Below are 13,208 nucleotides of genomic sequence, written 5' to 3' on the forward strand. Positions count from 1 at the left end.
TGCGCATCAGGTTGGTAAGTGTTGTATTAATATTTTTATTGAGGTAATGGATTTGTGGATTTACATTAATACATTATATATCTAGATGCATATATGCATCAGTTTAATAAAAATATATGGATAAATATATATATAGCATACATCCGTTGCCTTAAAATAGATACGTTATAACAGATTAAGATAAATTTAATCCTGAATACTTCTTTATTATGAAATTTATTGTGCGTCCACTTTTTTTAAATTTGTAATATTACATTACATTTAGTTTGAGTTATTTTTAATCATTCCTGAATAAGTTGCCTCTGCTTTTACTCACAATATCTCGTTAATTTAAATAAAACTATTCGAGTCATGAAAACTATTAAATGCTTAAATTTTGTTTACTAATTGTCAATTTATAGATCAATGTGAATGCTTTGATTCTGATTGTAACTCAAGCTCAATAATATGAAAATAATGGAAAAATGAAGGTTGACTTTATGTGGTCGTTTCTTTAACATATTTTTTATATATTTTTCATTCAAATATTATATTTTGATACACATGAAAGTAAACATAAAAGATAATAAAATATTCGTATTTTTTAAATGTGTTACTGTTTTATATATAAAATACATGTAATTAAAAAATATAAAGAATATATATAAAAAGAATATATAATTAGAGTAAATAAAATTATTGTCTCTGTATATTATAATATAGAAAAGTATTTGTTACAGTGTAATAAGTATCTGTTGTTTTATTATTTTATAATTTTATCTGTCCTAATTTCAAATATTAATTCAGGATTAAATTTTATATAAGTTGGTGCAGAAAAGCAATATACATACATACACATGTATGTATAATACATATTGTTTTCTAGAAAATTCCTTCTATTGTGTCACACTTATTTGTATATATGTTTAAAATAATAATAAATTTTTTAATGTAGCACATATGTCATGCAATTTATTGATCTTGTTTTTTTATAAAAGATATTTTAAGATTATTAATTATTACTATTTAATGCACTGACTTTAGCCTAAACTTTTGTAACTTATCTATACGTAGTAACTGAATTTTGTATCGATTAAAATAGTAATATAATGTAAGATTCAGTATACATTTTTTAAGAAATAAAAGAATTTTGTCTAGTATTTATTGCAAAATTGTGTTTATCAATCAAGAAAATTGTGTTTATCAATCAAGAAAATATGCATAAGAAAAGCTTTATAGTTTAAGCTAATATCCGGTAATTTTATTCATTTTTCTTTAGTCTCCAAATGTCTCCTCTCTTGTTAACATCTTGAAAATAATTTTATTTTTCTCTACCCAAAGTTTCGTATCAATTAAATAGCTCTATATTAATTAGATACATCTGACAATAAATTATGAAATAGGAAACAAAGGTGTAATAATATTATTACTCAAAAAAATGCAATGAGTATTTTATATTTATTTTTATTTAATTACAGCATTTATATATAATTATGATGTGCACAATAATCTATATAAAAATGCAAATTAGTTACATAGATTCTTAAAATGTTGCGTTTATAAGCTTATTATTGCACGTATGTCTTCAGTTTCGTCTGCAATCATACAAAAATTCAGATAATATTATTATATAATAAATTTATTATATTTATTATCGACTATCATATCTGTTATATTTCTCTTTATCGCTTTTTGTTGCACTAACCTGAATATGAAGGGCAAGCACTCCTTCCGTTGCATTTGATAGAATCTCAATCAAAGCGGTACTATCGTTACCAACTTGCACCGATTTTCCGCTGCATTTGCTATGACCATAGATGGCTTCTCCAGTTATGATATCGCAATATGTTCCTTCAGGCAATCCGGTTTGCAACCTTTTCTGTAAATTAGTGCCTTCAACGTTAAAGGCAACGAAACCTTTGGCACCGCGGGAGAAAGCGATCTGATTCTTTCCATTGCTCCACCAATTTTGTATCTTTTCGCCTTTTACCAAATTACGAAATCGGACCATGTGATAAATCTGCGGCCATCTGTGTTCACAGACCCAACCGTTGACGCACTCATCATTGATGATTTTAGGTGAAATGATGCTGTCATATGGATCTGCTGGTGGTCCTTGATTGGGATCAGTAAAGGCATAGGAACTCATGATTCGAGGATGACCATAGGGATGGGCAAGCATAAAGGCTACTGCCATCTGTATAGATAATAAAAAGTAGAGAGAAATAGAAAAAGGAAGAGAGAGAGAGAAAGAAAATATCCTCTAATATAGTAACTAAATCTTATCTTTACGATTATATGGTTTCTAAAAGTATACAATAAAAATTCACCTTGTACGGTTTTGGATCCTTATGTGTCAAAATAGTAGCTCCACCGGCACCGTGACCTCTCTGATTATCATGATTGTCAATCATAATTAAAGCGTTGTCGGAAGATGTTAAATTCCAAGTGTTCGTGTCATTGAAAGTTTGCAGCCTCGATAAACTGTCTTGACCACGGAACATTTTACCCAAGATGATACCATACGAAAAATCGATGACATTTGCAAAGTCAGTGTATTCAAACTTTTTGACGGCTTCACCACCGAGATCGATGACTTCTTGATAGATGTAACACTCTGCATCTTGCGGAAATCCATTCTTAGAAGATAATTTTTTTATTTTATGGTAAATAGCGTTAAGATCATTTGGCCACATGTGTTTGGCGGCATCAATACTGCAAAAAAGATAAAATATTATAAAAATGATAAAATACCATAGACATATGAATGATAATACAAAACAAAATTTAATATTTGATCCAGAGATTAGACCATAATATTATACATAAGTACTTTTTAACGCTCTGAAATCAAATCTGATGTACAAATTGCTCCATCCACGTCACTATTTTTTCACTGACGAAAAATAGTTTGATTTTCTAATATTTTTAAAATCATTTATAGTTTTTAATATGTCAGCTGAGATGAAAAGAGAGAAAGTTCAATTGTAATATGCAAGTTTATAAAGTTAATACGCGAGCTTACAGGTTACAAATACTGAAGAATTGAGGGAAAATGAGTTATTTTTTGTCGATAAAAAAATTTGAACATTCAATTTGGTTTCAAAGTCATCAAAATACATAAGAATATTATGGACTAATTTCTGAATCTACATAAAAACTTTTTTGTATGCCTGTGTAATTGGATTATTTTATTATATACAGAATCTATTTTTTAATAAAATGCGCAAATTATGCGATTAATTTCTAATATTTCTACTTCATGATATAAAAAAAATCCATATTATAACATGATTAATTAATTAATTAATTACTTAATTCTATCACTACAAACACAATTAAATTCTACCCATCGTATAAAGTTGCACCGAGAAACACGAAACTTTCTATGCATTTTGTTATTTTTATTGCAAATGTCTTATTATAAATGACCGCTAATTCCACATATCTTTTATTTCGCATGTGGCATGCAGGCGTGATCGGTAGCTAACACGACTCCGGTCAGAGGTTCAACATCCCAAACAGTTATTTCCGCGCCGAATTATGAGCGTCGGCAACAAGTTGGCTCGTTAATTAATTAACGCTATTCGGTCAATTAAGATTTTTACCGTTTGATTGTAGATACCGCCAACTCCATTGAATTTAATCGCACATTCACGGTAATCGTCTCTGCATTTGCCAAAGGCACTTGCGATAGAACACACGGTGGCTGACGCACCACGAAGGTTAGAGTTCATTGCAACCCGCGGAAATTGATGCGACTAGGTAGAGTTATTTATTTCCATTTATTCATTCCGTAATTTACTTGTAGATAACACGCGGCAGGGAAAATTATTATATTTATCAGCTCTGTTGTGGACTCTGTATTAATTGACCGGTTTATTTAGGACACTCGGATTATTATTACATATCTATAATTACTTTTATCGTGGATAAAATTTTATTAACTATGCTATCATAAAACAAAGTTACTGCTATAATTATGAAAAATACACATAACTTCATTAAAGAAATGTAAAGGAAAAGAGGGATGTACATATACGTAGAAGAAAGATAACATTGACGTAATGATTCTCATGAAACAAGATTATGGCCTTCTTGTTTCCATTACAACAATATTATAAAGTAATAAGTTCAAATAATGTAAAATTATCGTATATGCATTCACGATAATTTCATCGTGTCAATTTCAATATATTGATAAATTCGTGCGAGCGAAATATCGTATTTAAAAAAAAAAAGAATTTTGTTGTCTCAGCAAAATTATTGTATTGCTATATGTGAAAAAAAAAACTTTGTTATCGAAAATTGCTCGATATTAATATCTATTTGTTTTGTTGGTAAAATCTTTTGTTAGAAAAATCTTGCTAAGTAAATTTAATAATTTTAGAACACGCGAGATTGCTACTGAAGCAGAACGATCTTAAAGGAAATGTTGCAACGAAATCGTCACTGCCTAATAAAGAAAAAATTAATTTTCTCTGGTTATTATAGTACATTATAAATCACATTGCCGCAAAATTATTCTTAGCTTATCACAAGTGTTTTTTGTTGTCCATATAATAATTAACGAAACTTCTGCAAGATTATTATATGGATATGTACGTTAATTATAGTTCTTTTTTCATTAAGGCAGTGACGATTTTGTTGCAACATTTCTTTTAAGATCGTTCTGCTTTAGTAGTAATGGGTAGTAATAATGGGTGTTCTAAAATTATTAAATTTACTTAGCAAGATTTTTTATTCTATAGAACGGCAGAATACGATTGTATACATATATTGTACAATATACTATATTGTGCCATGAAATTTCCTTTCCCGCGACCGTACTGTGACTTTAACATACTTTTGTGGTTGTCACAATTTCTTAATGTACGCTATCAATGTCACATTTTTTTAGTTGAAATATACGCAAAACATTCGCGATCCGCAGACGTGATGCGTATATAAATGCAGTCCCCAGAACGGCAGCGCGCCCCGTTATCATTCTCGACGCGTATATCGCTCTTCCGCTTGTAAAGCCACCGGTTCGGTACGAGATGGTACGATTTCGCTGCGGGTTACAATTACGAGCGAGGCGCGTAATTAAAAGCTGATGTCTCTCATTTATTAATGCTACCAGACGAGCCAGCCTCTGTCAGTATCGCGCGGCACCGCTCGTCCGGTTTAATGTTAAACATCATCAGTCTTCGGTGCATCCTTGATGTAAGAAAGAGAACGAGAAAGAGAGAAAGAGACGAGAGGGAGGCTATATAGAGTGCATCTCGTGGGTTTACACTTCGGATTTTATATCTCATTCGTACATTTTGCGTGGAATGCAGATCGACTGTGCGTTGATGTTGCACGCAGACAAAGATTATCGGTGAAACGCGATCGCTTGTTGTAAATAATTTAATATTTTGTATTTTATTTGCTCAGTTAAAGTTCAATAGTAGAAATTATGAACGGCACAAAAGAATTCTCAATATCCCACAAATAATGCTGCAATTAGTCCTTAACTATTTTAACATTAAACTTTTAATATGTTCTAAGAATTTTGATTTTGCAAAATTAAACAAAAACAATCTCTGTCTTTATTTTCTTATATATTTTTTATAAAAAGTATCATACGGTAAGAATAAATTAATTGAAAATAATTACCGTATGCCAGCGACTCCAAGATCGATGAGTGTGTTAAGAAATTGAACTATTCTGTCTCGGACGTGCAAATTGCTCTGATTAAGATCGTGAAGACCAGACAGCTCACAGTTGCGAACTTCAGTAGCGTTGTTATAATTCTGAACAGTACATGTTGGATGGTTGAAGTCGTTAGAACTATACGGAACTGCTGGATAAAGAAGCTTATTTGGCTGTGCTGGTGTATGACCGACGCCGTACGCGGGTTGTGCATTTGCTGTCATGTGATTGATAACCGCGTCGACGTATATTCGCACACCAGCCTTGCTACATCTTTGCACCATATTACTAAACTCAGATTTGGTTCCGGATCGACTGATAATTTTATAAGAAATCGGCTGATATCTTTCAAACCATGGTCTGCCGTTTATCACAAGATTCTCACTTATGGGAGAAACCTACGAAAGTACAAGAATTCATTTCGCATTTTATATTTTATATTTTTTTATATGTAACGCATTTAGTGCTATGCAGAACTAACTCTACTTGCACTTTGTACCATATATTGTTAGTTTGCATAATGTTTGTATAATGTTAATTCGCAGGAACAAAATTGACAAATTTATTCTTTAATATAATAACAAAATATTATAAATATATGCATTACGTGTGTGATAAAAATTTTTCTTTTTCTATCCTGTAATGCAGCACCGTAATTGGCTCCAATTGCTTTATGACAGAGTTAGATAAGTTAACTTTTTCTTGATCGAGTTAAATTAGAGAGAGAGAGAGAGAGAGAGAGAGAGAGAGAGAGAGAAGAGAGAGTGGGTTATAAAATTAACTCAGTACATTAAAAGTAATATAACTTACGATTAGTTAAAAGTTAAGTTAGAGTTAACTTAAATTAAATTAAGAATTAATTTTAAAAAGTATTATTCAATTTTTAGTTAAAATAATTATAAATAATAATATCATATTATAATAATATTATTCAAAGTAAAGAAATTATATTATAATACAATCATTACTTATTATACTATACAAGTGAATTATACGTACTTGTACACCACCGTAGCCCATCGGACCGAGAAAGTCTTCACATTCTTTGGCAATGTCACTGAATTTCCATTCGAATAAGTGAACCATGGAAGTTCTATTACCGACATAATGCGGATTTTTATAGGCAATTGCAAAAAGTAACAAGGATATGAAACCAAGGCTAAAAAGAAGCATCATGCTATTAAGCTTGAAAACTGGCAATAATTGTTTGAGTTTTCTCGATATAACTAGACAATTTATAGAAAACTTGCCTCGCTGATACGCAATGATTAATGAAGTTATCAGAAAAATAGGACAATACTCATGATAAGTGTCATTAGTATTAATAGAGCAAACCGATAATCGTTATATGTATTATGTACTTCATTTGTCATTCTTTCTGAAGCACTGACATTAATTGCTGATGTTCAAGATGATTTCATCGCATGTGGCAGTCTTATTATAGTTCAAAATATATGACTACGGAAATAATTACATAATAGACTGTAAATAAACTGTACGTGCAAATTATTGAGAAATTATTGAGAAAAATTGGAAACAAACAGCACTTACGGAACAAGTTACATAAGTTTCCTTTTGTATATAGCCTTTTGAATATAGAGTATCCCAAAATTTGCGATTTAACATATCACAGTAAAAAACTAAAACAAAAATAACTTAAATAAATATTTTTCCGGAGCTGTAGTTCTTAAGACTAAAGATTAAAAATTGCATTACGGTTAAACGGCTGTCTATTTGTAAATTAATGCTCGCGCGACGCGAGTATTAATAATGGCATCTTTCACACATTCCAGACATATGGATATATGTGTAACGTGGTCGGCGTAATACTGTGTGTTACGTATAATATTTGTTAGGAATTAGTTTACGCTGTCAAAACATAAACATTAATAAATTTAAAAATAATGTAAATTTATAATTTATCGAAATTATATTATATTGTATTATTTTGCTTAAACAATTCTTTTATTTGAACAATTACGTATTGATTTTTATAAATCACATTATTTATTTTTATTTTTTTAAATTACCAATTAATAAGGATAACTATTGATAATGTTATAATAATAATAATAATAATAACGATAATAATTTGAATTATATATACCACATTTAATTATAATATATTAATAAAAAATTGCTTACATATCAATTTTTATTTTTTATTTTATTGACTTTACTGAACAATGATACGATGTTGCTTTTTTTTTATTATCTTTGTCGTAATCTACATCTTGAATAAGTGTATAAATTTTTGTATTTATATTATACATAGCACAAGTTGTTTTAAATATCAAATTAAAAATCCAGTGTAAAATGATTGTTATGTTTTCAAAATAAAAATTGAATATAATATTTTTTCCTGTTGCTCATGCGATTGGTATTTCGGTATATAATCAAACCTTTTTAAAAGGCCGTTAACACCGATGGAACAGCCTCGATGGCAGATGGCACGATTGATAGATCGGTACGGACTAAATCTCGCGATATCTTACGTCATAAACGTAGCCAGGATGCTGGAAGGATAATTATTTGTGATGCGCCTGCCATCTGACGCTCGTAACGAGTCGATTCGATCGTGGAGGGAGAACAAGGTCGGCAGAGAGGCACGGGTGCGAAATGTCATGATAATATTCATCGATCTCTTTGGCGCGTAACACCTTTCGCTATTTATTCGGGATGATTTGTCTACGATTCATCATCGCGTTGACCGCTCAGCATTTCCCGCACGGGATACGGTAGAGCGAATGGAATAACGTAATCCAGGTGTTGAATGTGCGCAAGATCTGCATTTAAGTAAAAAAAAAATTAAAAACTATCAACGTCAAAGTAAAACGCGCACGCTACCTTTGATGTATAGTACTACCTTTTGTATTTCTATAAATTGAATTACCTTTTCCTTCCATCTGATTATGTCTATTATGATTTCCCGCAGACGCTTCAAGTCACGAGATAAAATGAAGAACTTCACTTTTCGGCGTCATATTTTTCTTTATTTATAATTGGACTGATTTGGCTACGGCATATCACAGTAAATAGATCGAACTTTTAGGTAGAGTTATACCGATCGCCAGCGAATTAACGGTTTGAACTTTATACAATTCTATACGTGAGTGTGTCTGTCTTCCGTTCCTTTCTGTTATAGTTTTATCGTCAAACGGAAGAAATGCAGTACGCTTTTTATATAAACAATGCGTTCAGGAGAAGGGACGTGTATAAAATCAGACGTGTAAATATTACTTAATTATGTTGTAAAGAAAACTTAAACTTCTAAAGTTACCACGATGTTATCTATATTAAATTGAAAAATTCATTTCCTCTCAAAATAAGAATAGATGGAAGACTAACGGATACCAGTATAATATCGTATTGATTAAAAATACGCAGTAGCCAGATGAATAATAGCAGAACAGCAAATTGCTAAAGAAATCATTGAATTAACACGTTTACTATCACTATGTTTTCATTTTATTTTTGGAACATTTCGCCAGGAGCATTTCCTCATAATTTTCTCAAAAAAGTGATTTTAGTGAGGCGAGTTGTATAAAACTTTCGGCGCTTATATTTTAAGCGCTTAAAAAGACACAAGCGCAAATCAAAGACGCGCCTGCGCGTCGGTGACAGTGAACATGTTAATTGAAGCTATTTTAAATGAGAAGAAAGAATCTCAGTATGATATTTTATGCCATACTTTGTCCACTTATGTTTAGCTCGATCGCATTATCGATTAACATTGTGATAAGGAGTTCGCGCCATTTAGGCTGCTCAACGATATATATATATATATATATATATATATATATATATTTTTTTTTTGTACATACATTTTACGTATAAAACAATAGAAATGTCGCTGCACACAACAGACAACGGTTCATAGACAAGTAAATATATTCACATTTATGAACATATCTTTGATACATCTACGCAAATAAGCTGCATATGCGACAGTAATAAAAAACATCACCAGAGGTGATGACAGCTGCGTTTTAGTTTTACGCTCAGTTGTTGTTGACGTTTTGATCTATGCGTTAAGCTCCGTTTAAAAATTAAATCTGCTTCTGTGTAATCTCTACCGGATATCTAACGTTACTAAGAGCGCGCGTACGTATCTAAACTTTAGTGCAGTGTTTTTTTATTTATAACGGACTCTGAAGTGTAACGTATAACTTATTTTGTAGCTTGCATGCATCAATTATTATAGTTAAAAACTACGGCAATAAAATATTCGTTTCAGCGAAATTTATATCTGGCGAGAATTCAGACTTCTGTTACTACTTGAACCATAGCTTCGCTGAGATTTTTGGTTTTCTAATAATTGACGGTGCAACCGAACGAAGAATACATATGTCTAGCATCGAGTGTAATAATATCCAGGGAAGCATTCATGACAAAATATCGGCTCTCTAGTCATCTATTACTGTCATATAACCATTATCCAGAAACATATAGAATATATATTACATGTCTCTCTTGGCTATAATATAAGATCTATTTTTAACAAGTGTATACAGTATCTCTCTGAAATTGTTACTATAACCACATTAAGTCTCATAGCGAAAAGTTCGTTCAATATAAGTCAATTTTTTTGACAAATGCAGTTTCGTTGATTGATAATGGAAATAGTAAGAGTAATAGTTCAATGGTAAGAAGTAAAGATGGTAGAAAGTATTATGAAGTTTACGGCAAACATATAATTTATGACAAATTAGAAACTATCGTACAAAAAAAAGAAGTTGCACGAGATAAATTATGTGGAGTAATCGTAAAAATGCAAATAATAAAAACTACGCGTAAATAAGAAATTGTATCTTTAAACTGCACTTATTTAATTCACTTATTTAATTCATGTTATTTATCTGTCCTCAATGGTGCGTTTATTGGACTGAACGGTATGAGCCTGTCGAACGATAGAGAAAGCATGACGAACGAAGCGACAGATGCATTTCTGTTTACATGCACATATTTACGTTTAACAAATACATATTTTTCTTGCAACAATAACATGAGTACGATTGTCTTCTTCCACGATCATGGACAATCAAGCCTAACGGAATCCTTTGATTAATTATATCTAGAAAATGGCGACGCCCATATCGAGATTACCGAGATTGCGGCGGCGCAAAGATGTACCGTTAAAGCTTCACTTGCGTCGTGAAGAAGAAGCTGATCATTACATGCACCAATTGATATTCTGACGCGCGCGTTACTTCGACGCGCCGACATTAGAACATTAAAGGAAACGCCGATGCTCTCTTAAGACATTAAGTAACCCCGGAATAATGCGGAGCGCTGCAATGCATTTTGATGCATTACGTCTCGCATTCACGATACCTTTCAACATGGATGGATAAGTCGTAGAGCCGTATAGCTGCGAGGTCGCTTGAGACGTTCAGACGGAAGCGACGAGGCGAATCATCGAAATTTAGAATATGTGTGTTTTATATAGCCAGACTAGATTCGCGCGACCTTCGTGCCTCAGCACTATCCTAATGTAAAGTCCACTGACTCCCTCGAGCGGCCGGATTTCCGACTGCTCTTGGTGCTGCTGCTGCTGCTGCTGCTGCGATTCCCCAAGCTGTGGCAACTGCGGCTTCTCCTTCCGGCGCTGTGCCTCTTGATCTTCTTGCACTGTTATCTCCATCTTTTGCTGTTGCACAAGTGACTCTTGACGCGATACCTCCACTTTCTCACCTTGCTTGCGCAGTTTCGCTCGCTCATTTTTATCCAGCGGTTCTTGCAGCTGTTTACGTTTCTGTTGCAGTTCCGGCTGTTCATCTGCCTTCGGTAGTTGCGATTGCTTATCGTCAACCTTTTTCTGTTGCTGCACACGCTGTTCAGCTTTCGGCGAACGTTTCATTTCTTCTTTCTTCAGCTGCTCCGTTTCTTTTTTCAACTGCATAATTTGCTGCTGTTCCTCCTTGTCTTTTTCCAGTTTCCTTCGTGTTTCATGTTCCACCTTCTGTTGCAACGGTTTTCCTTCCTGTTCTAGTTCTCGCTCCAGCTTGCGTCGTAGTTGCTCTTCCAGTTCCAGTTTACGCTGCAATAGCTGCTGCTCTTGCTGAAGCTTCCGTTGCTCCCTGTCCTTCTCTATCTTCTGACGGACTTGCTGCTGTAAATGACCCGGCTCTTTTTGTTGCGACTGCACTTGTTCCTGTTTCTGTTGTTCCTGCGGTGGACGCTGTGATTGAGGCGCTTCCTGTTCCGCATGAACCTGAACTTGAGATTCTTGTTGTTGCTCCTGCTGCTGCTGCTGCTGCTGTTGCTGCTGCTGCTGCTGCTGCTGCTGCCGCTGTTGTTGCTGTTGCGGTCGCTGTTTTTCTTTCTGCTCTCTTTCTTCTGCGATAACAACGTCTGTCGGCGCCGCTCCTTCGTCGGGGCCACAAATAGCCTCGGCTCGTCGAGGTTCGTCCGAAACGGCCGCGATCAGTGCGGCCGTGGCCTGAGGTTAGTTGCTACCAGAATTTTGTTTCTGATCCGATCCGGCGTCGGAGCCGCTCGAGCTCAAGGTCGTGATGCTGCCATACGGATCCAGCGACGACTGGACCGACATGCTGCGACCCTGTCTCCTCACTCTGTGGGGAGAGAATTTTCTGGGGTCGACACTGGTTGGGTCTGCCTGCAACAAATTCTTTCATAAAGAAACTGATGGCGCTGTCGCAAGGAATTGTGTGAGACACAACATAGTTAGCATTTCATAATGCTAACTATATCAATAGCGTCTTTTTGCGTTTTAAAACGTAGTATATGAAAAGGCAACGCGCACCTGATAAGCTAATGCATTCATGATAATTTCCGGTGGCACCAGTCCCAAAGGATTTACTTCTTGCATCAATACAGTAGCTGGAATTTTGTGAAATTGAATGTACTCGATGAAGTTACCAATTACATCTTTCAACGGTGTATTTTGATTGTTGTCGCAATACTTTTTACTCCACATTAATGCAGCCTGTAAGCGAGAAGTTAATTTGAAGAAAAATTAACGCCGTGCAGAAAAGTGTCGGATTAATGTCGTTAACATATTCATGTGTCAAGCTTACTTGAAATTTCGTAAATTCATCTGCACGTAATTCTTCTCTGGCAAGGATCAAACGGACAACGTGTTGCGGTAGTAATGTGAACGATCCTAAATTCAATACTTCATTGCCGTGCTCATCGACGAACTCTAGTACCTTCGCAAAGAGTTTAGTATTAGTTTTAAATTAATTAGTTACAAAATTAAGCATTAAAAGCATCGAAAGTATCGAAAACCTTTTTACCTTTTGAACTAGGGATTTTGTGCATTTGTACTGAATATAACGCTCCGCTGATGCTAACAAAGCGCAGACTGTATCAACGGTTATACAACATTGAACGAAGCCTGCACAGGCTCGTCTGAGTTCATCCAATCCGTAATAATCGGCGGCGTTCATTACCCCTAAGGACATAAATTATTATCAGCCATCGAAATTGAATCGTTCATTAGATTCGATAAAACGTTTGATATGTCTTTTATATGTCAGTATATGAAATTATCTTATGAACTTTTACTTTATATATGCTTAGTTCACGAA

At 33.7% G+C, this 13,208-nt stretch overlaps 2 protein-coding genes across 2 annotated transcripts in view; both read right to left on the reverse strand.

The window, feature by feature from the left end:
• Positions 1-1,485: 1,485 nt before the first annotated feature.
• Positions 1,486-6,843, reverse strand: LOC108756155 (alpha-amylase 1-like). The gene is made up of 5 exons (XM_018499760.1): positions 6,655-6,843; positions 5,620-6,053; positions 2,310-2,694; positions 1,685-2,176; positions 1,486-1,574 (listed from the first exon to the last, which is right to left on the reverse strand). Exons 1-5 carry the CDS (start codon positions 6,829-6,831, stop codon positions 1,548-1,550), a joined length of 1,515 nt encoding a protein of 504 aa, XP_018355262.1. The 5' UTR covers positions 6,832-6,843; the 3' UTR covers positions 1,486-1,547.
• A 2,130-nt stretch (positions 6,844-8,973) lies between these two features.
• LOC108756157 (serine-enriched protein) overlaps positions 8,974-13,208 on the reverse strand; it is an 8,849-nt gene continuing 4,614 nt past the window's right edge. Inside the window, 4 exon segments of the mRNA XM_018499766.1 lie at positions 8,974-12,274; positions 12,422-12,604; positions 12,696-12,827; positions 12,915-13,072. Coding sequence (XP_018355268.1) covers positions 11,081-12,274; positions 12,422-12,604; positions 12,696-12,827; positions 12,915-13,072 — 1,667 coding nt within the window. The 3' untranslated portion in view covers positions 8,974-11,080.

This window comes from Trachymyrmex septentrionalis, unplaced genomic scaffold (genome assembly GCF_001594115.1).
Source record: "Trachymyrmex septentrionalis isolate Tsep2-gDNA-1 unplaced genomic scaffold, Tsep1.0 scaffold96, whole genome shotgun sequence".
Classification (NCBI taxonomy): Eukaryota; Metazoa; Arthropoda; class Insecta; order Hymenoptera; family Formicidae; genus Trachymyrmex; species Trachymyrmex septentrionalis.